Source organism: Ictalurus furcatus, chromosome 20, assembly GCF_023375685.1.
Source record: "Ictalurus furcatus strain D&B chromosome 20, Billie_1.0, whole genome shotgun sequence".
Taxonomy (NCBI): Eukaryota; Metazoa; Chordata; class Actinopteri; order Siluriformes; family Ictaluridae; genus Ictalurus; species Ictalurus furcatus.
The window spans coordinates 19,645,608-19,670,149 of record NC_071274.1 but is presented as its reverse complement, the minus strand read 5'-3'; the positions used below and the strand labels follow the sequence as shown (position 1 = coordinate 19,670,149).

The 24,542-nt window shown below is 37.3% G+C and overlaps 3 protein-coding genes across 5 annotated transcripts; all 3 read left to right on the top strand.

Annotated features, from left to right (window-relative positions):
• Nucleotides 1-506: 506 nt before the first annotated feature.
• Nucleotides 507-6,882, top strand: LOC128624442 (purine nucleoside phosphorylase-like). Its single transcript, XM_053652097.1, has 6 exons — nucleotides 507-663; nucleotides 3,531-3,700; nucleotides 3,965-4,068; nucleotides 5,116-5,291; nucleotides 5,461-5,651; nucleotides 6,058-6,882. The coding sequence occupies exons 1-6, from the start codon at nucleotides 641-643 to the stop codon at nucleotides 6,270-6,272; spliced, it is 879 nt and encodes a 292-aa protein (XP_053508072.1). The 5' UTR covers nucleotides 507-640; the 3' UTR covers nucleotides 6,273-6,882.
• Nucleotides 6,883-8,931: 2,049 nt separating this feature from the next.
• LOC128624435 (GTPase IMAP family member 7) lies at nucleotides 8,932-16,994 on the top strand. Of its 3 annotated transcripts, none has more exons than XM_053652088.1 (3): nucleotides 8,932-9,208; nucleotides 11,774-11,817; nucleotides 13,423-16,994. In XM_053652088.1, coding segments are annotated over exons 1-3 (1,389 nt in total). In that variant the 5' UTR covers nucleotides 8,932-9,207; the 3' UTR covers nucleotides 14,767-16,994. The 3 variants fall into 3 exon arrangements, with proteins under 3 accessions (XP_053508063.1, XP_053508062.1, XP_053508064.1); XM_053652087.1 differs by having other exon boundaries at nucleotides 11,774-11,845; XM_053652089.1 differs by lacking the exon at nucleotides 11,774-11,817 and having other exon boundaries at nucleotides 8,939-9,208.
• Nucleotides 16,995-17,096: 102 nt separating this feature from the next.
• LOC128624437 (GTPase IMAP family member 7) lies at nucleotides 17,097-23,406 on the top strand. The gene is made up of 2 exons (XM_053652092.1): nucleotides 17,097-17,283; nucleotides 20,646-23,406. Exon 2 carries the CDS (start codon nucleotides 20,828-20,830, stop codon nucleotides 22,130-22,132), a length of 1,305 nt encoding a protein of 434 aa, XP_053508067.1. The 5' UTR covers nucleotides 17,097-17,283; nucleotides 20,646-20,827; the 3' UTR covers nucleotides 22,133-23,406.
• The last annotated feature ends 1,136 nt before the right edge of the window (nucleotides 23,407-24,542 follow it).

Below are 24,542 nucleotides of genomic sequence, written 5' to 3'. Positions count from 1 at the left end.
ATGTTAGGTTTTATGTGAACTGTCGCCACAGCTGTGTAACAAGCGTTGCAACATTTCATTTTGCGGCTGAGATTCTGAACACTGACGCCTCCAATGGGGAGGCATTTAAAGACTTCTGAATAAAATGGTATATTAATTATGTTCAGGTCAATCAGCCAAATAAATACAGTGTATGGCCAAAAGCATGTGGACACCTGACCATCACACCCATCCCATGTGTGGTTGTTCCCGCCAAACTGTTGCTACAAAGTTGGAAGCACACAATTGTATAGAATATCTTTGTATGCCAATGTAAGGTCCATAGAGACATGGTTTGCCCAAGTTGGAGTATAAGAACTCGAAATATTTCCTGCTAACACATGCCAAAGTAACTGCACTAGCTACAACAATGTCACAGGGTGGAGTCCACAGGATGGAATATGCATCCTGAGCCAGAAGCGCATGACTGTTGACGTAAGACACACCTCCGTGGCTAAGCCAATAGAAGCGCGAGACTGTGACGCTAGGGCGGGACATAAATATGAGCGCTCGTGGAAATTCCTCTCAGTGACGACGAGGATAGGCAGCGACCACGCAGCATCTTCTTCTGGAGTACTTCTTCGGTTTTACTCGATTTCAGAGCGCTTCAGAAAAGCCTTCAATGTTTCCCGAATCTTCCACAGAGTGAGTGAACACTTTTATATCAATTTTTCCAGTAAAGGCGAAGAGAGAGAGAGAGAGAGATAGACGGGAGGATTAGTGCTAACCGGGCGCGCGCTAGCATCTCTAACCCGCCACGCGATGCAGAAGAAGGCTGCAGAAGAAGGCGGAAGATGATGAAACGTGTAGAACTAGTGCTGAGTTTTTTTTCTTTCTTTCTACACTGTTTAAGTGAAACGGACGTCCTTTTATTATTTACTGTATGACTGAACTAATTTGCAGAGTTAAGCGAAATTTCAGTGATTAAAAGAAGGTGTGAAGTCGTATATTATGGGATGATGCAAGACCTGGTAGAGAATATCTTTTAGTTTTCGTACTTGTGTTAGATTTTTGACATTTGAACCATTGTGTATTGATTTATCATCAGAAAAATCATCATTATTTTTATTTATTTTTTTAAAAACTGCCTTAAAGTGGAGCAAGGCGTCATATTACTGATTACGTGCCTCTTTGACATTGAAAAGCATGTGGCATGGTGTTGTGACTCATGACGTAAGGGTCGCGTCCCAAACTGTACATTCTGTCTCAAAAGCATACTGCGCCACATGTGCTAGCTACATGTGCTCTGTTTACTAGCCTAGTTTGTTTCGACGTAGCCATGGTAACCCTCCTCCGCGCGACGCGACGTGACTTCCGTCATGTTTCTGGAATTTATTCAATGGAACTGGAATAAAGTTTGTTTGACGTTGGACGTTCGATATTCGCGCAAATTAAGGGGCCATCTCTAAAGTTACATACGACATTGTTATACACGTTTCTAACGTCGATATATTTTGTGTATAGGCGCATTCTGCGGTGAAATTCATGTCTAATTTAAATGTGATTTAATAGTTTATTTTGATAAATATCAAAAATCTAAAAGGTGTTTCTCATACCTGCCACCTAGATGAACACTTTCCAGTTGGTTTTATGACTGTACATCATTCCCTTCAAATGCTATTGTAGTTAGAATCGTGTATAACAATGTCGTATGTAACTTTAGAGACGGTCCCTTAATTTCCCGCATATCCGCGAATATCGAACGTCTAACCAACTTTATTCCAGGCAATGGACCAGACTCAATGGACCTGACTCAATGGAACTGACTCAGTGGGTCATGCTGATGTCTAAATGATAAAATGACTTTACATTCGTATTTCACACATTTTTGTTTTTGGTGTATGTTCCATTTTTTGAGAAGAAAAAAAAATCATTATCTAATATTAACGGAGTGTTTTATTTTTGGTTCAAGCATCCATTTAATCTCTTCTAATATCTGAATGTTTTCAGTGTTAAAATAAAATATCTTTTATTAATCTATAATGGGGAAATGAATTTGTTACACATGACATGATAGTAAGAATAGTAAGGAAGATATATATATATATATATATATATATATATATATATATATATATATATATATATATATATAAATGACAGATACAGTGTCTTTAAGTAACACTTTCCTTAGTCAATATGTTATTTTGTTGATGTCCATAAAGAAAAGAAAGCTTCATGACGTAGAACAAATTCTTGATTATCCTCAGAATCCTGTGCCAGGAATAAATCTGGAATGGGATGTTCACGTTTCGGTGTGATGGTCAGGTGTCCACATACTTTTGGCCATGTAGTGTTAATTAATGTTTTCACGTCAGAAAGTTTAGACACCTAATCTAACACCTTGGCCACAACTCCTATCACAGCTCCTTTGGGTTGTGGGCTCTGAAACTTCCTCCTGCTCTCTTTGCTTCACATGTTGAAATGAACTGTACTGCAAATACAGCTGTCCCAACGTAATGTTATACTGGGCACTGCTGTATGTTTGGGCGTTAGTTTCCTTTATAAACATTGACATGACAGTGCAGTATGAATAGAAAGCATTTCCGTTGCGACACGTCCTTTTAGTGAAGCTGTTCTTGTGGCTCACAGAGGCCTAAAATGTTGTTCTATGCTGGTCTTTCTCTTATTTGTCACCTATCTGTGAGATACGGTTACATGACTTTATTCCTGGTAGAAACTGTGACTTTATGTCCACACTTTGTTTAGTCACTGTGTCTAAAGCAAACATCATTTATCAAAGGGAAAATCCTGTTGTGTTTTCTGAGGTTAGGAATCATTGCCTATATATATGGGTGTGTTTGTGATTGAGGAGTGTTGTCAAGTGTGATATTTTAAAAACCCACATGATTCCGTGTTGTGTTACAGTGTGAATTCCTTAAAACGTCCTTAAAACAACATATGCTTCCATCAGCTTCCATCCCATAATTACTTCTGAGAGACTCTGCCTCTCTAAGATCCTCTGTTTATACCCAATCATGTTATAGACCTGTTCTCACTTAACCTCCAGCTGTTTCTTTTTAATAACACTAACTTTTCAAGCCTTTTGTTGCCCCCGTCCCAACTTTTTTGAGACGTGTTGCGGCCATCAAATTCGAAATTACCTTATTTTTTCCTTAAAATGGTACATTTCCTCAGTTTAAACATTTGATATGTTTTCTATGTTCTATTGTGAATAACATATGGGTTTATGAGATTTGCAAATCATTGCATTCTGTTTCCATTTACATTTTACACAGGGTCCCAACTTTTTTGGAATTGGGGTCGTGTAAAATCCCGGTGGTACGGATATAATCTATATACTAAAATCAACCGTACAATGTGGTAGTTTGGTGGGTTATTTATATTCTGTTTTCTCTCTTTTATAACCTACCAGACATGCCATGTCAGACTCTCCCATCCACTCCCTTTTCCCCCTCATGACTCACCTCGTGTATGCAGGCACTGTGATCACTGTCTTCATAGCATTTTGATTTGACTGGATACCTTTCTGTTCCCACCCTCTCCTTCAGATTTGGTTATGAGGCCTGCAAGGCCACAGCTGACTGGCTGCTGAATCATGCTCCTGTGCGCCCCTTGCTGGGCATCGTGTGCGGCTCAGGCCTTGGCAGCCTTGCTGACATGCTGAAGGATCAGAAGGTTTTTAGTTACAACGATATCCCCAACTTTCCAAAAAGCACAGGTGAGATGGCACTTTATATAAATATGTTTAAACATCTAATCTGTATGTGTGTTGATTACTTATATATTAATATTACAGATTCATATAAGAGTCAAAGTTAAAAAGTTAAAAAACAAACACAGATCCAGTTACGGGATCTTTGGTTATCATGTGTTTCATCGGTTTGCTGTGACTATTAACTCTCAAGTTTCTTACCTTTGAGTGCTTTTGATTGGCTAATGACTGCCTTATCACTGCTCTAATTGGTTGCTGTGTGTCCCCTAGTGCATGGTCATGCTGGTCGGTTGGTGTTTGGTAGTCTTAAAGGAAAGCCATGTGTTTGCATGCAGGGACGATTTCACCTCTATGAAGGTTATCCTATCCAAAAGGTGAACTTCAAGCTCAAAAATTTCTTTATTATTCACCTATATTACTAAATAAATATATTTAAATATATATATGTATATATATATACGTGTATACATATATATGTATACATACACACACACACACACACACACACACACACACATATATATATATATATATATATATATATATATATATATATATATATATATATATACTACCAGTCAAATTTAGACACGATCATTCTTTGTTTTTTCCCCACATTTTAGAATAATAATAAAGTCATCAAAACTCTTGAATAACACAAATGGAACTATGGGAATTATGTCGTGATAAAAAATCCAGAATAAATCTAAATAATTTAGTATTTTAGCATCTTCAAAGTAGACTCCCTTTTTGCCTAGAATTTCCAGACATGTATTCTTGGCATTTTCTCAACTGATTTCTTGAGGAATTCCCCTGAGATGCTTTTTAAACAGTATTAAAGGAGTTCCCGCCTACGCTGGACACTTATCGGCTGAATATGTTTGAATGAATATGTTTGCACGATTATATTTTTGTCTACGACACAGATTTCAAACATTTAATCACACCTTCAGATCAAAAAGGTTTTTAAGATAATGAGAACCATTTCAGTCGAGTGTCCACAAACTTTTGACCAATTGTGTATATATATAGTGGTACTGATTACAACCAGCCATAACCCATTACACACGTATATCCCATTTATAGAAGTCTGTTTATTATAATAACACATTTATAACACCCTTATTACTGCATTGTTGACAGGTTTATTTGTCCATCAGGGCTGAAGCAGTACGCTGATGAAATCAGTAAATGGATAAATATGAATATCATTATGGTATTTTTAAGTTCAATATTGAGTGTAGGACTGTTTTCGTTTTCCAACAATAAATTTCAGCTAAAATGAAACCTCCATGGCACTGTAACTCTTATCTAAGAACAGCAGTGTGTGATCTGCTACTGTGTGATAATAGTTTTGCTACAATGTCGTGAGTGTTCTTGGTTGGTGGATGTAATATCATGCGATGTTCTTTCTGTGCTAGACCACCATGCCCATTCGTATCTTTAAGCTGATGGGTGTCGAGACGGTCATCTTGACGAATGCCGCAGGAGGACTGAACCAAGACTACAAAGTTGGAGACGTCATGATCATCAAAGACCACATCAACATGCCAGGTTTTGCTGGAAACAATCCCTTGTGTGGACAAAATGATGAGAGGTGAGGGCGGACAGCACACGGTATAAATGTGTGAATGTTTGTGATGTGCAGAGCAGTGTTAATATGTAATCATGATGTCATTTCCTGTGAGTGGTTTGGCCTTGCCACAGCACGTTGAATGATGTTAAGTGCTCATTTCTCTCTCTCTCTCTCTCTCTCTCTCTCTCAGGTTTGGGACTCGTTTCCCGTGCATGTCGGATGCCTATGACAAGCAGATGAGGCACCTGGCTCAAGAAGTGGGTGCAGAGCTTGGCTACTCTCACTTCCTTAAGGAGGGTGTGTACTGTGTTCTTGGAGGGCCATCCTTCGAGACCATCGCTGAATGCAGAATGCTTAACTGTTTGGGTGCCGATGCTGTGGGTGAGTTTGGGGCAACAACCCGTATAATCATGTAATAGTTACATGAAAGAGGTTCAGAACCTGATGTTTCTCATAGAAATTCTCTGTACATTGTGACAAATAATATTCTGAGCCCCTCAGTAAAGATTTAGTTAAACAAACCATTAAAAGAAATTAGGCACTTTATTTAAATGGGAACAATAAGACAGTACAGTGAGATATTTATTACATTAGATATCAGATTCCACTTAACATTATTTATAGGCATAATAGCTTTGATTATGGGTTTGGTGATTTCCACTATAACAAAATAATAATAAAACAAAACAGATCATCTGGCAAGGCTCAAACACGCCTGGGGGTCCCTGAACCCCAGTTTGAGAGTCATATGATATCTTTCTCTAATGCTTCTATCACTGTTGCTTAGGAATGAGCACAGTACATGAGGTGATAGTGGCCCGCCACGCTGGAATGCGAGTCTTTGCCCTCTCCCTTATAACCAACAAGGCCGTGATGGACTACGACAGTGAAGAGAAGGCCAATCACGAGGAGGTTCTGCAGACGGGAGAGCAGCGCTCCCAGCAGCTGGTAAAGCTGGTCTCCACCATCGTGTCTCGCATCACCCAGCCTAACAACTTATAAGGCTGAGATGTATAGATTCATACTCCCCTCAACAACCATTCTGCTATGATGATCTCATTATTACACTCCTACTTACCTGCTTGAAAATAATAAAACGGTTTAATAAGTATCATGAGACCTTTCTTATACTGTACTTTTAAATGTTTACATTCCTTAAGGAAAGAGTTTTGGGAGAGTTTATTCAGTGTCTTAAAGTTAACAGTGATTCACTATTGCACATTGTATCTGAACAGGGTGAGTGTGTGTGTGTGTGTGCGTGTGTGTGTGTGTTGCCAAGTAATGAAAGAAATACTGTTTAATTTGTTACTAACTTAACATGTCCCTTCGACCAGACTATTTATTAGATGTATTAAAAGATCTCTCTGTTCCAAATGTAACTTAAGTTTTTTAGTGATGAAGGATGAAATTGCTATTTATTTAATTTAATTTTTTTATGCTATTGGCTACCTACCAATGCTAGCTTTTAAAAACATATGTAAGTAAACACGTGAATGCAAAAGATTGTGTGTGGGGTGAAAAAAAAAACCATTCTGCACTTACACTGGCTCTTACTCCTCTACTCTGTACACTCTGCTTATAGAACTCAATTAAAAAATCTTGTGTGGTAGCACTACTTGTATTGTTCTCTGCTTGATATATAGCTTTGCTCGTATTTCCTCATTTGTAAGTCACTTTGGATAAAAGCTTCTGCTAAATGAATAAATGTAAATGTGCAAAATAAGTGAGGAGCAGGGGGACCACCTCTTTACAAAGAAATTTCATATAAGCTAGTTTAGTGAACGATATATGGATGTAAATGCAGTTTAGTTCATGTGATTTAAGCATTATTTATTATTATTCCTATTACTGTAGGAATCTCTGCACAGTGCAAAAAAACAGCCTCAGAAAGCTGGAGAAATAAAATGAGAAGAATTGTGGGGAAAAGGAATAAAGGACTGGAAATAGTTCTACAGCACCTGTAGAACCGGCAGCAGAATTAACTGCACTGCTCAGACCAGAGCTTGCAGCCGCTGTGATGCCAGAAGCTATAAAAGCAGCTCCTTTCATAGGTGTAGCAAATGTAGCTCAATTGGTGACTGGCCTTTGTTCCATTCAGTAACACAAAAGCCAAAACGTACAGTTCCCTCCACTAATATTGGCACCCTTGGTAAATATGAGCAAAGAAGGCTGTGAAAATTTGTCTTTATTGTATAACCTTTTGATATTTTGTTTAAAAAAAATACTCTCATGGATATCAAACAAAACAGGTTTATCAAAAAATATATATCTTTGTTAAATATAGGTGTGCAACAATTACTGGCACCCCTATGAATATGAGAAAAATATATATTTGAAGTATATTCCCGATGATATTTGACATTTTTTAGTACACCTGGGTGACAGGAAATTGTTCAACCATGACTTTCTGTTTCACAGGGGTATACATATGAGGTAACACATAGGCCAAATTCCCTTAGTCATTCATAACAATGGGTAAGACCAAGGAATATAGCTGTGATGTGCGGCAAAAAGTTGTTGAGCTTCACAAAATGGGAAGTGGCTATAAGGAAATAACACAAGCATTGAACATGCCCATTTCAACCATCAGGGCAATAATAAAGAACTGGAAATGTTATGAATCAACCTGGAATTGGACATATGTCTATATTGTCTCAACTCAATGTGAAGTGGATGGTTCGGGTGGCCACAGAAAACCTGTGGGGTGAACTGAAGAGAAGAGTCCACCAGCGTAGACCTCGAAATTTGAAGGATCTGGAGAGATTCTGTATGGAGGAATGGTCTCAGATCCTTTGCCATGTATTCTCCAACATCATCAGGCATTATAGGAGAAGACTCAGAGCTGTTATCTTGGTAAAGGGAGGTAGCACAAGGTATTGACAAAGGGTGCCAATAATTGTTGCACACCAATATTTAACAAAGATTTTTCTCATATTTACCAAGGGTGCCAATATTAGTGGATGGCACTGTATGTGTTGGCTTTTGTGTTACTGAATGGAACAAAGGCCAGACTGCTGCACCTATATATCTGGTTTATAATGTAAATGTGGAAGAATCTATAATGTTGTCGTCCTCTAGTCCAGGGTTGTCAAACAGGCACAGTTTATTCCAAATTATTCCAAATAGTATCTGCTTTTCCACTAGAGGGCGTAATAGACCAATAAATTCAAGGCCAGAAAGTCAGATACTGACAAAATGTGCTAATTCTACATTAACAAGCTAAAGAATTTATATTTAACCCTAATGAAGTGCATTTTCTAATTAAGTCCATGCAACAGTCCAACATAACCCCAATTTCATTTCCAGTCTGTAACTACAAATTTGGAAAAGTTCAAGAAACACTTATGGAAGACAAACTATAAATATAATTTGCAAATCTTTTCTTTGTAATGAATTGCAGTCTGGTCATTTATTTTGTAGGTGATATATATATATATATATATATATATATATATATATATATATATATATATATATATATATAATTTTTTAAATATATAAATATAAAACAACTGTTGCTGAGTGCAGCTCCCTGTCATAGGTGTACTTTACCAGAGCTCTCTCTCTCTCTCTCTCTCTCATCCCTCTCTTCTCCTAAATTTCGTTTCTTCGCTAATGAATAAACGGTACTGCCCTGTGGAAAGCCACTGTGGCCAAAAGGAGAGAGCGAGAGAGAGAGAGAGAGAGAGAGAGAGAGAGCTGATACAGTACACATGTCACAGGGAGCTTCTTTCCTGCACTCAGCAATGGCTGTGTTTTATATTCATGTTGGCCCCAGTGGCTTTCCAAAGTGAAGTACCGTTATTCTTTAGCGAAGAAACGAAACTTACAAGATGGATATAAGAGAGTGAGAGAGTGTGAGAGAGCGAGAGCGAGAGAGAGAGAGAGCACCAAAATTCCGAGTTCTGGGTAAAGTTTTTGTCCGTGATTTAAAAAAAGTGAGTATTTTATGCACTTTTCCTCGTTTGTTGCACCTTGTTAGCTCAGCAGAAATGATGTTTGTTGAACCAGTTAAAGGTCAAACAGGGAGATGCATCCGAAATATCAGATTCCAAAAGTAATGACTTGAGTATTAGGGATAAGGTCAGATAATGCACGACAGATTTATCATAAACCACTAGATTTCAAACACTGCTATTAATATTCTGTATATTTTAAAAGCTGCTAAACTTTATTTAAAATAAATCAATAAATAAATAAACACAAGAAGAAAAGAAAACAATAGAAATAGCACAATAATGTAAGAAATTTAGTTTGGACCAAAAAATATAACCATTAAAAACTTCCAAATGTTTCCAGATCTTTTTGAGTCATATTCGCAAAACTCATCGAACTAAAACAGGCCTTGATGATTAAAGGAATGAAGAATATATAAAGGGGGGAAAAAACTGTATTTAAAGGAAAATAGTTTTGGCTTTGGTAAGGACATCCCGGAGGATCATATCGTAGACATATCACATACTCTTACAATGATATTAACAGCAGGAACAACAACAACAACAACAATAATAATAAAAATAATTATTGGTACTAGTAGTGTAGCATTACAAGTACATAGTTCTTTCATTCATATAACAGGAATCAGTAATGACAAGACTGCATAAAATCAGAAAATATAAACTTAAATGCATAAATAACTTTACAACAACATATTCATTATGAATTAACCAAGTAACATAAAGACAGACCCCACAAGCTTAGTTAGATTATGTTAAACATAGCCTACCAGACATATTAAGGGCCATGTTCAAAGTTGGTGACATAAGAGCAAATAAAGTTCAAAAGTCATGTTAATATTTACACTTTCAGGTTAACGGGGTGTTTTTGGTGGCTTTTACTAGTTACTTTGGGGGGGGGGATTACAAGTTGCATCTTTGCCTCAAATGCATCATTATGTGATGAGAATTAAAAGGGCAGGGTTGAAGAAGTGATAGTTTTAGACATGACACTCAAACATCATGAAAGCGAACATGCTTTCCAATACACACCTGAAGCTCTTGAAGGTTCTGTAGCAAAGATATGTCTTTTTCTGCATTATCCAGACCCTTTGCAGGGAATTCTTTGCAGTTTTTACAGTATGTTGCTCATTTTCATGTCTAAGCCAGTTCATTGTAATGATATTATAAATAGCAAACCAATGTGAGGCAGCAAAGTGTTGGCATATACCAAACCATCCAACACCAGCTACATTTTATAACAATTAACTAATGACTGTATGACCTTTTCAATTGGTACATTACATTAGCTACTTATTACTTAACATGATGGATTAGTCATTGACCACTAGCTAGCAAATGTTGGGCAGCATGTAAATTGTATATATTTACTCATGTGTATTTATATTATTTGTAAAAGGCCAATAAATGGCTGCCAAATATTGTTTCTCTGGAAAAAAAAGATACATTGAGATACCACAGCTTACAGTTTGTCTTTCTATCTAAAACAGCATCCAGAGATGAGGCGTTCTCAAGCAGTTGTCTATTTGCATGTACAGCATGACAAATAATTAACCGCACTTGAAGCGTTCGTAAAAAAAGGTCAAATAAAAACAGCCAAAACTGTATACGGTACCATAACGAAGACGAACTGTATGTTGATACGTGAAATTCTGGAGGGACGTCGGACAGTGTGACGTGGGGATGTAATGACGTGTACCGTTAATCAAACTATATTCTATAACATGTAAAAGAGATACAGGAATGGAGTATTCTAAAAGCGACTCATGTAAACACCTTAATCACAATGTCTTACTCAGAGTAAGATCAATAATTAGATTACTGCTGTCCATGTAAACGTAATCAGTGTGGTAAGAGAGTGAATAAATGACGTATTCGAAATAAAATGCACACTGCTCATGAATCCTTCTGGCTACACACATAAACAAGGAATATTTGAAAGATGACACAGAGTTCAAGACTCAGAATTACCCAGACTGCTACTAACTACTGCTACTATGTGTGAGTTATGTGACCAAGCAGTCTATTTCATTCTTTCAGTGTTATTTTATATACTAAATAGCATAATTTCTGTTTCTTTGGTCTCTTTCCTGCAAATATTTCACACCTCTGCTCAACAATAATCCGCTGATTGATTGATAGTGTATTGTATGTATTTTACACCTGGCATATACAGTAGGTGTGCATGCATATATAGACCTTCTTTGTTTGAGTGGCTGCAAATACTGGCTGAATTCTGAATCACACACGAGCATATAGACTACTCATACTATTTCTATCATATAAACCAGGGGTGTCCAGTCATATCTGGAAAGGGCTGGTGTGGGTGCAGGTTTTCATTCCAACTAAGCAGGAGCCACACCTGATTCCACCTGTTTAATCAGTTGATCTTGGCTTCTGCTTGGTTGGAATGAAAACCTGCACCCATACCGGCCCTTTCCGAATAAGTTTGGACACCCCTTATATAAACATATAGTAGAAATAGTAAGAGTTGTATGATAGTATGTGATTTCAATTTCAGCCACTGTTTTGTTTCCTTCTTCTCAGTGACAAGCGGCTGTCAGAAAGGGGAAGATGTGCAGCGTCACAGTGTGTGTACCAGGTTATTTCTGCTTGTCAGTAAGCACCATCTACTGTCAGAGAGTTCATTTGCACTTACATGAACACAAAGAAACGTGCCGAAAAACAGACCGTTTAATGTGCTGAAAAAAACGTCCCGGTGTGAACCAGGCTTTAATGTGAAAGTCCCAGTATTTTCATAAAAGTGCCATTGGCTTAATGCGATGTATTCATTCTGATACGGTCCCACACAGATTAATTGTGAAGGGTTAGGTTGCCGTTGACTCAGTCCATATAACAAGTACCTTGAAAAATGCTATTCACCTAACAATGTTGTGTGCTTTTTTTCCTCAGGGATTTGTGAATGTCAGGTCCAATATAGAGTATGTGCACCATGCAAAAAAGTACAGGGGATAGAATAACTTGGGGAATGTGCGAGGCCACTAGTAGGAACCAAAATTTCAGCATAGTTTTTATAAATGATATTAACTGCCAAGGTGCAGTGCTACACCCACAGAGTTACCCTTCCTAATGGGGCAAGTGTTTACTGCTATTAATATACTGTATACTTTAAAAGCTTCTAAACTTTGCATAAATAAATAAATAAATACCAGTAGAAATAGCACAATAATGTTTCCAAATCTTTTTCAGTTATATCTGCAAAACTTGTCCAACATAAACAGGCAAAAAGTTGCATTCTCAGTTGAATTTGGGGAAACCACTTGAAGCATTCATTGTGTTGAACTATTTCAATTGCTTTTGTTTGATTTGTTCATCGCAAACGGCTGAAAGTCAATAACAATAAATCTGATTTTGCAATGGGGGTTGAATAATTTTGATTGCAACACATTTACATGTAAATACCAAGAAATAAAAGCTGAAATTATAAACTCTCTTCTTATATTCATCTTTTGATCTCAAATCCAAAAGTCTTCAGTCTACAGAGGTGGAAATTAATTGGCCTTGCTGTTCCAATAGTTTCAGAGGAAACTGTACATTCATTGTTAATGACACACTAGCTATACAAATATACTACAATGTTGTGTAGGTGTTACTGAAATACTATACTTCAGTCTTTCAAACTACATACACATTCTAAAATGAAAGTACAGATCTAATAACTATAAAGGTTTATAAGTTGTGTAACTGGTTAATTAGCACAGGGTCGGCTGTGGTTCAGTTGGTAGTGCGGATTGTCCACTAAACGTAGGGTTGGCAGTTCGATTCCCAGCCCGCATGACTCCACATGCTGAAGTGTCCTTGGGCAAGACACTGAACCCTGAGTTGCTCCTGATGGCAAGTTAGCGCCTTGCACGGCAGCTCTGCTACCATTGGTGTGCGAGTGTGTGTGTGAATGGGTGAATGAGACACAGTGTAAAGCGCTTTGGATAAAAGCGCTATATAAGTGCTATATAACTTTATAGTTATTAGATCTGCACCATTTACCATTTAGCACAGAAACCTCAGCTGGAAAGTAGGCTGCCTACTGTTATATTTAAATATTGATCACAGTAGGATTTTTGCACTTTTGTTTGAATGATTTAGAAGGGTAAGTACATAATCACTGGGGTTTCTTTCATAAATTCAGAGCATTTCAGAAACAATTCTCACAAAGTGTGTCTTTCTATCTAAAACAGCATCCAGAGATGAGGCGTTCTCAGCCCAGGATCTCCACCAGTCTACATGGAGCTGCCCTGTCCCCAGTAACTCAGCTGCGGTTGGTGCTGGTGGGCAGAACAGGTTCAGGTAAAAGTGCCACTGGAAACACCATTTTGGGTAAAAAATGTTTCCCATCTAAACTGTGCATGGACTCAGTGACAAAGCAATGCCAGAAGGAATGTGGAGTAGTCCAGGGGTGGAGCCTGGCTCTGACTGACACTCCTGGCTGGTTTGACACCTCCCTCCAGCAAAGTGATATAACACAGGAAGTGCTAAGATGTTTGGCCATGTGTTCACCTGGACCACATGCATTTCTGCTCATCATACCAATCGCTCGCTTCACAGAGGAGCAGCAGCAGACTGTAAATATGATTGAGGAAACTTTCGAGGAGAACATCAGTGACCACACAATCATCATATTTACCCGTGCAGACGAGCTGGAAGGAGAGCCAATTGAGGATTTTATATCAAAACAGGACAAACGAATCCAGGATCTTATTGCACGATTTGGTGGGCGTTTCTTGGCTTTCAACAACAAGAACCCAGAGAATGGGGACCAGGTGAAACAGCTCCTGAAGAAGCTGGATGAGCTGCTGGAACAGAACGAGTGCCGTCACTTCACCAACCAGAAAACGGTGGTTGTAGAGAAGGCACTAGTAATGTTGGAACAGAAAAAGCAAGAAAAACTAGCTGAAGCAATTAAGAAGGCCAAGCAGGAAGTAAGGCAGGTGGCTGAATGTCGCCGGGCCAACATCATTAAAGCCCTGGAGGAGAAGAAGCAAGAGATAGAAAAATGCATGTGTCGCGTCCAGGAACAAATCCACAATTTAACAGAAGAAATTACCAAAGAAAATGAAAACCTTTATAAAGATTCACAAAGGCTGCAGGCGCTGCATGAATCTCTACATAGTGCAAGAAACAGCCTCAGAAATCTGGAGGAAGAGAAGGAGTTAAAGATAAAGGAAAGTGTAGAAGAGAAAAGGGAACTGGAAATATGGATCAAGGTGGAAGAGCAGATAAGAGAGCAAGAGGAGAGAGAAAAGGCTTCAAATGAGGATGAACACAAATGTTATTACGATGAAAAATATTTCACTATTCTGAAGTACCTCGTCCTTTTTTTGGGAGGCGCTGGAGCTGGACTTTGGTTGGCACCTGCACTTTTTGTCACTGCAGCACCTGTAGGACTGGCAGCAGAGTTAACTGCACTGCTCGGACCAGAGCTTGCAGCCGCTGTGATGGCAGCAGCTACAAAAGCAGCTCCTTTAATGGGTGCAGCAGCAAAGGTAGTTCCATTGGTAACTAGTCTTTGTTCCATTCAGTAACACAAAACCAAAACATCTTATCATGTAAGTTTGGAAAAATCTGTCATATTGTCATCCTCTAGTCCAGAATCCGTGCTCTAAATTATTATCATCTTGTGGACCATGACTGAATTGAAAGCTAGTATCTGTTTTTCTACTAGAGGGTAAAATAGACCAATAAACTGATCAGTAAAATTGTATAAGCAAGCTCCAAATTTTACATATCAGCCTAATTCATCAGTCCTTTTCCTAATTAATTCCATGTATTAGTCCAATATTTAATCCCAAATTAAATCCATTTCAGTTCCAGTTTGCAACATTAGAAAATATGGAAAGGTTCAAGAGGGTAAATATTTATGCAAGACATTGTCTGGTAAAACCATAAATTGGAAATGAAAATGGTAATGAATTGTGTTTGTAGGTGATACATATTCAATCTGGCCCATTTGACATTGGACTAAGTGTAATGTGGCCTGTTACCTAAAATGTGTTTAACACCCATTCTCTAGTCTGTGTGGTGGCATTATCTTATATCAGAGGCTTGAAGTGTGTAGGAAATATAAGAAAATGTATGTCTTTATTACAGTCATAATCTGTTTTATTATTCATTTTTGCACATACTAATCATAGTCAGTTTACTGCTTGCATTCTTCTCCATCTAGTACAAAAAACAAATCTGTTTTTGTGCTTTTCCTTAAAGCAATAATTAAAATATATTTTTACTTCTAACAAGAAAAGCAATTCGGTCACTAGAACTGTAATTCTGAATTCTTCTATGTTAATATACTACTATTATGTACACATTACAGTAATCAGATACATAAGTGTGTTTCCATGTAACAGTTCGTAGATCATTGAACTGATAATGTATCCTTTAAAACAAAATACATTTGATAATCTTCCATTTTGTCCCCCATCGTTCTCTGAGTATTACAGCGTGGTGAAAATACTTTATTTTGAGCTCTTTAGTTGTGTTGCTATTGTGGATGATTAACAGAAACAAAAGCGTTCCATTCAGCATTTTGTTCTTAGGTTTCTTTCAAAAGGGTGATACCAAGAAAGCATTTCACCAAACACTGAGAAGTGGAAATGGCACAATGAGGTATGGATGTGCAGTTGTAGAAACATGAATGTTTCCTTTGGTTTGGGGGAAAATTCGGTTAATATAGTTTGCAGAGGTGGGTAGTAACGCGCTACATTTACGTCTTTACATTTACTTGAGTGACTTTTTGAAAAAAAAAAATTACTTTTAAGAGTAGGTTTAACTGGCCATACTTATACTCTTACTCAAGCTCATTTTTAATCACAGAAATGTACTTTTACTTCACTACATTTTGTGACGTTACTCTGTTACTGTTAAATGTTAATGAATATATGTAGTTTTAATAATTAGTTCATATCACGTATAATGATGACCCATAAAGAGGTTGAGAGTCTCGCGATACTCTGCAGTGGTCTGAATGTGTCTGCAACAAGCGTTTTTATTAGCTGGCTCAGTCCTGGAAGATAATGCAAAGCTGAGTACCTTAGAGAGGCAGAATCTTTCAGAAGTAAAGATGGGATGGAATCTGGATGGAAGCATATGTTGCTGTAAAACCTGTATATACCTTTCAGCATTGATGTTCCCTTTCCAGATGTGCAAGCTGCCCATTACATAGGCACTAATGCACCCCCATACCATCAGAGATGCAGGATTTTGAACTGAGTGCTGATAAAAAGCCGGATGGTCCCTCTCCTCGTTAGTCCTTTTGTAAGCGTCCATGGTTTCCAAAAGGAATTAAAAATTTCGATTCATCTGACCACAGAATAATGCAAATCATTGCATTCTGTTTTTATTTACATTTTACACAGCGTGCCAACTTTTTTGGAACCGGGGTTGTATATTGAAAACTTTTTATAGCACTTTTATTGAGTGCATCTTGTGTTTTCATTTATATGTTGGTTTTCATCACTTTCTCTCATGAGTAAAAATCGTCTGCAAACCATAGTTAGTTTGTGCCAGAGGCTATCTGTCTATGCAACTTGAAATTTTCAACTGATTTTTCATTCATGTTATTCATTAGGTCTTTATGAGTAGATGAATTTATATTGACGCATGATGCATTATCTTTTATGTATGTTTTAATATGTTTTAGCATTTGTTTAAATGTTTAGACATGTACTTTAATGTATCTGTTGTGTGTTGTATTAAGCCCTGTGCTAACTGCTCCTGGGGGGATTAATAAAGTTGTAAACTAAGCTAAACTAAACATCTGTCTCCTACATTTATAACCTAATCTGCTGATGGAAAAACAGCATGAGTGACAAAAATATATAAATATATACTTCAAGTAACAGGTGTAGTGTACCAGCTCTCTCCTTTAGGCCCCAGTGGCCTTCCACAGTGCAGTACCTTCAATCTTTAATGAAGAAACGAAACTTAGGAGAAGATGAATATATAACACACACACACACACACACACACACAGAGAGAGAGAGAGAGAGAGAGAGAGAGAGAAAATTCTGTCGTCTGAGAAAAGATTCTGTGATTTTAAAAACGTGAGTGATTTATGCATTTTCCTCGTTTTTGTTCACATTATTAGCTCAGCAGGAATGATGTTTGTTGAATCAGTTAAAGGTCTAACAGGAAAAAAGTAATGATGTCATTTCTGATTTGATTATTAGGGAGAATAGAGGATTTTGATTCACTTCAGAAAAATTTCAATCCCTTGTCATAAAGTAAAGGACTGATAGTAGCTGATTTAAGTTTATTGTTTGATCCTAGTTTAACACCAATTGTCAATTTGCTACCATTATATAAATAAGAACATACTTTTTTATTTATAGTGCATCCAAATTAAAAGCATGTATGATTGGGGCAGCTGGAATAAATGAGTTAGCACGGCTAAGCCCCCAGTGTCTTTTAAAGATAAAAAGGTACCGATGTAAGGTTTTATTTGAACGATTATATCTAAAGGTAAAGTATAGTCTTAAAGGTAAAATGACACCAGCTTAGATGGTTATTCTTTTTAAAGTTTTTAGTTATTTATCTGAAATATGCGTAAAATTGTCACCTGTTGTCCTGCGTTTTGAAAGCTACAAACGAGTCAGACTGGATTTGTTTTAGTAGGATGTTTCCGGGTTCTATTTATACTTATTCTAGGTTTCACAGTAATTAGCATGTGATTACTGAATGTGAGAAAATCCATTTGAGGGAGAAAAAACATTGTGTCACCATTGTGCCAAAATCATTATTTGAAAATCTTCTTTTCATAATCTATCTATATCTATATCTATATCTATATATATCTATATCTATCTATCTATCTATCTATATATATATATATATATATATATATATATATATATATATATATATATATATATAGATAGATAGATAGATAGAGCCCAATGCTCCCTGGGATAGGCTCCAGGTTCCCCATGACCCTGAAAAGGAGTAAGTGGTATAAGATGGATGGATATATATATATATATATATATATATATAATCAAAAGTGTATTTGTTTAAAAAATTAACAAAATGAAACATTTTAATTGAACTTTTGTTTAGCATTTTAAAGGAGTACAAAAATTTATTTTATTATATCAACCGTTCACCCTCAGACATTACTCTACTCTGTCACAGACACAGTCACATGACCAAAATGGCTCGAGAAGGGAAACGTTCTAGGGTACAAAAAAAGAAAATGAAAAAGGGAAAATGAAAAACACTTCATTAAAATGAGGACAGCAATGTCCAAGTGGATAAACAGAGATCATTAATTTTAACCAATCATTTTTATCACTGTAAGTCTTGAAGTTAATCAACATTTAACGCCTGAGAGGGCAAAGTATCTCTGTCACTCAAAAAATAAAACAGTTTTTGAATGGGCGTTTGATTTACATTTGAGAGAAACTGAGGAGATATAAGTTAAAACTGAGCCTCCCCACGAAACCAACCTAGTTATATCGTCAAACACGATATCAGAAACCATTGGGTATGGTGTGATTAAATTACGTTATCCAGATGTAATTGAATAATTCCAGAGGCTAAGTCATTGGTTTGCTTCTGATGGAAAGGTTGTTTAGAACAAATCATTTGGAACAATTAAGCATTTTTTTCTATTGAAAATTATGTAGCCTATTTCTATTTCTATTATATATATATGACATTTTTTTCAATTATATTCCCATTTAATATGTATTCTTTCTTATCTGTTTTTTTGTGTAACTGAGTTACTGTAACGAGGGAATTTCCCCATTGTGGGATCAATAAAGTTTTTAATCTTATCTTATCTTATCTTATCTTATCTTTCTTTTGTATTTTTTTCACCTTCACTGTTCCTGGGGGCGGTGGTGTGGGGGATTTGGTTGCACCAACATTGATCTTGCATACCCCTCAGCAAATGTGCAGTTGCGCCGTTGTAAAGGTCATATACATGAGAAATATAGTGCATGCAAATTTTTAAAAGTGTTTTAAAAGTGTTTTAAAAAGGTTTAAAAGACATATTATTTTGTTTGTGTTTACTTTTGATCATAGTGTTTTAATTAGACATTACAGATCTTACTTGCGCCCCCACCATGTATCAGCGTGTCTGCATCACACATGAGGAGCAAAATGCGACCTCATTACTAACACATCACATCCGCTATAATAAACGACAGAAGTTCCACTGATGCAGCATATAATGACAAACATAAATTAAACCGAACCTTTTAAGCAACTCGTGACAGCATCACTGTCATGTGTCCGTGCTACACAAACTCCGCTTTGTAAAGTTTGATCTTCTCCGCGGTGTTTAATATAAAATGCTTGTCTGTCTCAAAGGGCTTGGAGGTCGCACACTTTCTTCCTCAGTCACTTGACGATCATTCCTCCGTCTGATGGTGACTGAGGTCATGTTGGGAATAAAAGGTAACTTTGACATAAACAGTAAACTGAAGAAAGTTATTGTCGGTGACGCTGGATATTCTGGCTAAAGCTAGCGGTGTCGCATTACATGCGTATGACATCATGCGCCACTGACTAGGAAGCGGCTTATACTTCCAGATAGTAAAAAAAAATGCTCGTGTTCCATTTTAGATGATATTACCTTTCTAAAATTCATTCACTAGATGGTAGAGTACATAATGCATAGTGTAAGTGTATAGTACTTAATTTGGGAAACAACTTTAGTATTTACTCGCCAAAGTGTGTTTTCGGAAGAGAAGTAACGTAATTAGTAAACGTACCACACGCAGACCAACTAATCGATAAAGAGATTCATTGACAACGATTTTCATAATCGATTATTATCGATTTTATCGATTAGTTGTTGCAGCTCTAATTGTGAGGGGATTTTTTGATTAATTTGAATCTTTATTCTATTCGTAGCTTTTTTTCTTTGTTCAGGATATGTGAGTTCGTGTGCATTTGTTATTTTGGTCCATAGTATCTTGCACCTCACTTCACGTGGCCTTCTTATGTTGCTTACCCGTTTCAGACGAGTTTTTAAATTAGGGGTTCGTAACAGGTTTGTAGTCATTATTTTTTCCCCTTTTAAGTGGCCAATTTTTATTTAAAATATTCTTCTCAAATGAGTCATAATTACATGTATTTTACTCTCCCAGAAGGTTTCTACAAATGATAAAGAGCGAAATTAGAACAATGACATTTTTAACAGTGAAATTTAAATTGTTGGGAAAAAACAGACTATACACAATAAAAGGATGATTCCAGTTATCTTTATAGAGAATCCTTCAAAATTAGCTATATATTCCGGGTTTTTTTGTTTGTTTGTTTTAGTTCTTTTATATTTTTTGCCTTTGTGCTGTTTTTGTCAAATAAATATAAATTGCTTATTTATAACGTTTGATCAAATGTGTCTGTCATGTACCTCCTGGTAGTCTGTAAAAACAATGTTATTTAATTTTTTCCACAGGGGAAGACAAGAGTATATTCAGAGACAAAGAAATTCAGGGTGTTTCAGGAACCTCAAATAGAAAGTTTACTACTATCTGACAAGCAAGAATAAGAATTCCTCAAGGGTGTCTACTGCTTTCAACAGATGTACCATTGAAACTGACTTGACCTCCTGACCACATCCGTACCATTCCTCCTACAATGAGCTTGTGCAGTGCAGACGACACCACCCAAAGTCCTGCAAGCAGGCCAGCACAGCTACAGTTGGTGCTGGTGGGAAGAACACGTTCAGGTAAAAGTGCCACTGGAAACACCATCTTGGGTAAAAAATGTTTCCCATCTGAACCGAGCATGACCTCAGTGACTAAGCAATGCCAGAAGGAATGTGAAGTAGTCCAGGGGCGGAGCCTGGCTCTGATTGACACTCCTGGCTGTTTCAACGCCTCCCTCCAACAAAGTGAGATAGAACAGGAAGTGCTAAGAGGTATGGTCATGTGTTCACCTGGACCACATGCATTTCTGCTCATCATACCAATCGGTCAGTTCACAGAGGAGCAGCAGCAGACTGTAAATATGATTGAGGAAACTTTCGAGGAGAACATCAGTGACCACACAATCATCATATTTACCCGTGCAGACGAGCTGGAAGGAGAGCCAATTGAGGATTTTATATCAAAACAGGACAAAAGAATCAAGGATCTTATTGCACGATTTGGTGGGCGTTTCTTGGCTTTCCACAACAAGAACCCAGAGAATGGGGACCAGGTGAAACAGCTCCTGAAGAAGCTGGATGAGCTGCTGGAACAGAACAAGTACCGTCACTTCACCAACCAGAAAACGGTGGTTGTAGAGAAGGCACTAGTAATGTTGGAACAGAAAAAGCAAGAAAAACTAGCTGAAGCAATTAAGAAGGCCAAGCAGGAAGTAAGGCAGATGGCTGAACGTCACCGGGCCAACATCATTAAAGCCCTGGAGGAGAAGAAGCAAGAGATAGAAAAAGACAGGAAGTACTTCCAAGGCAAAATCAATAAATTAGTTGTTGAGATAAGAGATGAAAATGTTGAAGATCCACACAGGCTGCAGTTGCTGCAGCAAGCTCTACATAGTGCAAAAAACAGCCTTGGAAACCTGGAGAAAGAGAAGGAGTTAAAGATAAAGGAATGTGAAGAAAAGATAAGGAGACTGGAAATATGGATCAAGGAAGAAGAGCAGAGAAGAGAGCAAGAGGAGAGAGAAAAAGCTTCAAATGAGGATGAACACAAATGGTATTATGATGAAAAATATTTCACTATTGTGAAGTACCTCGTTGTTTTTTTGGGAGGCGCTGGAACTGGAGTTGCAATTTGGTTGGCACCTGCACTTTTTTCCAGTGCAGTAACCATAGAACAGGCATCAGTGTTAACTGCAGTGCTCGGACCAAGTCTTTCTACGGCCGTGACAACAGTGGTTTCAAAAGCAGTTTCTGTTTCAGGTCGCTTGATGACTAGCTCTTGTTCCATTCAGTAACCCAAAAGCATATCATATATCTTCATCATATATCTGTTTGATCATACAGGTTTATAAGAATCTTTAATGTGTCCTTATGTAGTCTGTGAGTGATAAATCTGTCTCAATGTTGTTATTACACTGATAATTTCTTTTTATTACTGCATATACTAATCTTGCTTGTATACTAATACTGATTGCATCCCTCACCACCTTTAGGACAAAACTTTTGGCTTTTCAGGGTTTTCCTGTGAAAAAGGATTCCTTTGTTTTGAGGTATCAGCGAATCACACTGAATGCTACATGGTGTGTTTGAATCCCTAAGCTGGCGCTTAAAATTCAATTCAAGTTAATTAATGAGATCAACATGGAAAGTTGCCCTCTCCAAAATGGCGCGGTAGCATACCAATAAGACACCATTTCTTCCTCGGGATAGTTGAAATGTCTCTGTCGCCCTCTTGTGGTTGCCTGCAGTTCAATTCTTATTCTATCCCAATCACACAGATGGCTCACCGTATTGTGAGCAATGTAGTTTAACCTATTTCCTTGGAACTTTATATTGTTATTTCCTTTGGGTTATGTAAAGAATCATATTATCTTGCATGAGATAACATGAGACTTCATTTATAAACAGTAACTACATAAACCAATATTTAAAACTAATGTATAGGTCTACCTTTTCTTATAAATAAATGTACCTCCTCCCTGAGCGGCATTAAATATGTTTATATTTACATTTTTGTGATGCGTTTGTGATTCTGGTGCTGTCACAGGGGGACATTGCTAGTTCATATACAATGCAATCTTAAACTTGAATGATAGTCAGGTTTCTCTGTTGACTCCTAAAAACAAAAGAGCAAGACCTTCTTTTCACACTCACTATTTTCCAACCAACGTTCAATGCTGTTGATAAGAAGTCCAGCATAGTAGTAGTAGTAGACATCAAATGTTGGACTCAATTTCCAGAATGGCATGCTGATGGGAGGAAACCCACTGGAACAGCAACCCAAGCTCGGTATCAAACCGTGGACCCTTGAACTGTGAACTACCAACAATACCTCCTGCAGCACTGTATCTCCTACTTCTATGTGATATTGGTGTTTTTTCAGGTTGCTGTGCCATGAATGACAAAGTGTTCTTGTTGAGTAAGAACTTTTGCTAGTGTTTGGTAAAGCGTGAGTTGATTTTGAAATATTTTTAAAACATGTAATCCAACGCCTGTTTATTGACAATAATATCATTGTCTATTATGCGAAATACCTGAATGCATTAACAAAATAAAAAAGTAATCGTCAGCTCTGTGATTGATTAGCCCTTTTCTGTCAGAAGGCAATCTCTTTACAATGCCAAATGATCAGCAGCCTTGAGCTTTACAAGGGTTTGGCGTGTAGGACCGTAACTGGAGCTCCAGTTTGCCATTCCGGAGAGTTTACAGTTGTTAAATATAACCCAGATCAGCCAGCTAAGCAAAAGGAGCCACCACAGGAGCTGGGATAAGTCTGGCATAAGCTATGCTAGCACCTGCACTCAGGGCTGACTTAGCAACCTTGACCTCATGTGTCAGAAGATTTGGGATATTTTTTAAATTATTATTATTTTAATGACACCTTTGGATGGAATATAAAAGGGATGGTAACATGCAGAAAATGTAAATTTCTATGCTCAATTAATTTATTATAATGTGTTTGGAGCATCTATTGCTGATAATAGAAAAAAATAGCCTTTAAAGATTAAAGAGGTATTTGCACCCTGTCCAGGGTGTACCCCGCCTTGTGCCCGATGCTCCCTGGGATTGGCTCCAGGTTCCCCCGCGACCCTGAAGAAGGAGTAAGAGGTAGAAGATGGATGGATGGATGGATTAAAGAGGTCTAAGGAAGAATATAGCATGAATTATAAAGGGTAATGTAATGTGTAGATGACATGTAAAGAAAGTGCAGAAAGTGGAAAAAGGAGTATAATTTACACAAACTAAATAGAACATATTAGAAAGTGTAACTCAGATAACATCTAGAGGAAATGTAAAGTGTAATATAAAAAAAAACTATAACTGGGATTGTAACATGTAGTGTAAGTGTAAAGAATAGCATAACATGTAGATGAATTGTAAAGTGGAGTGCACCATAGAGGAAGAGGGATTAAACATGTAGAAAAAGTAAAGAGTCCAGAAAGTTTACAGCAAAGTCTTTACAAAAATGTCAATGGAGAATAAGATTTAGAGGAAGTGGGACATGTTAAGAAAGTGGAAATGGGAGTGTAAATGGGGAAATGTTAAAAAAAATAAAAATGTAAAGAACAATGCAACATAAAGAGCATGCAAAGAGCAGTGCAACATGAAGAGGACGTGTAAAGAGCAATGTAAGGGAAGTGGAAGCTGAATTTTACAGCGTGAAAAATTTACTGTAAGTATAAAGGAGAGTGTAACATGTGGAAG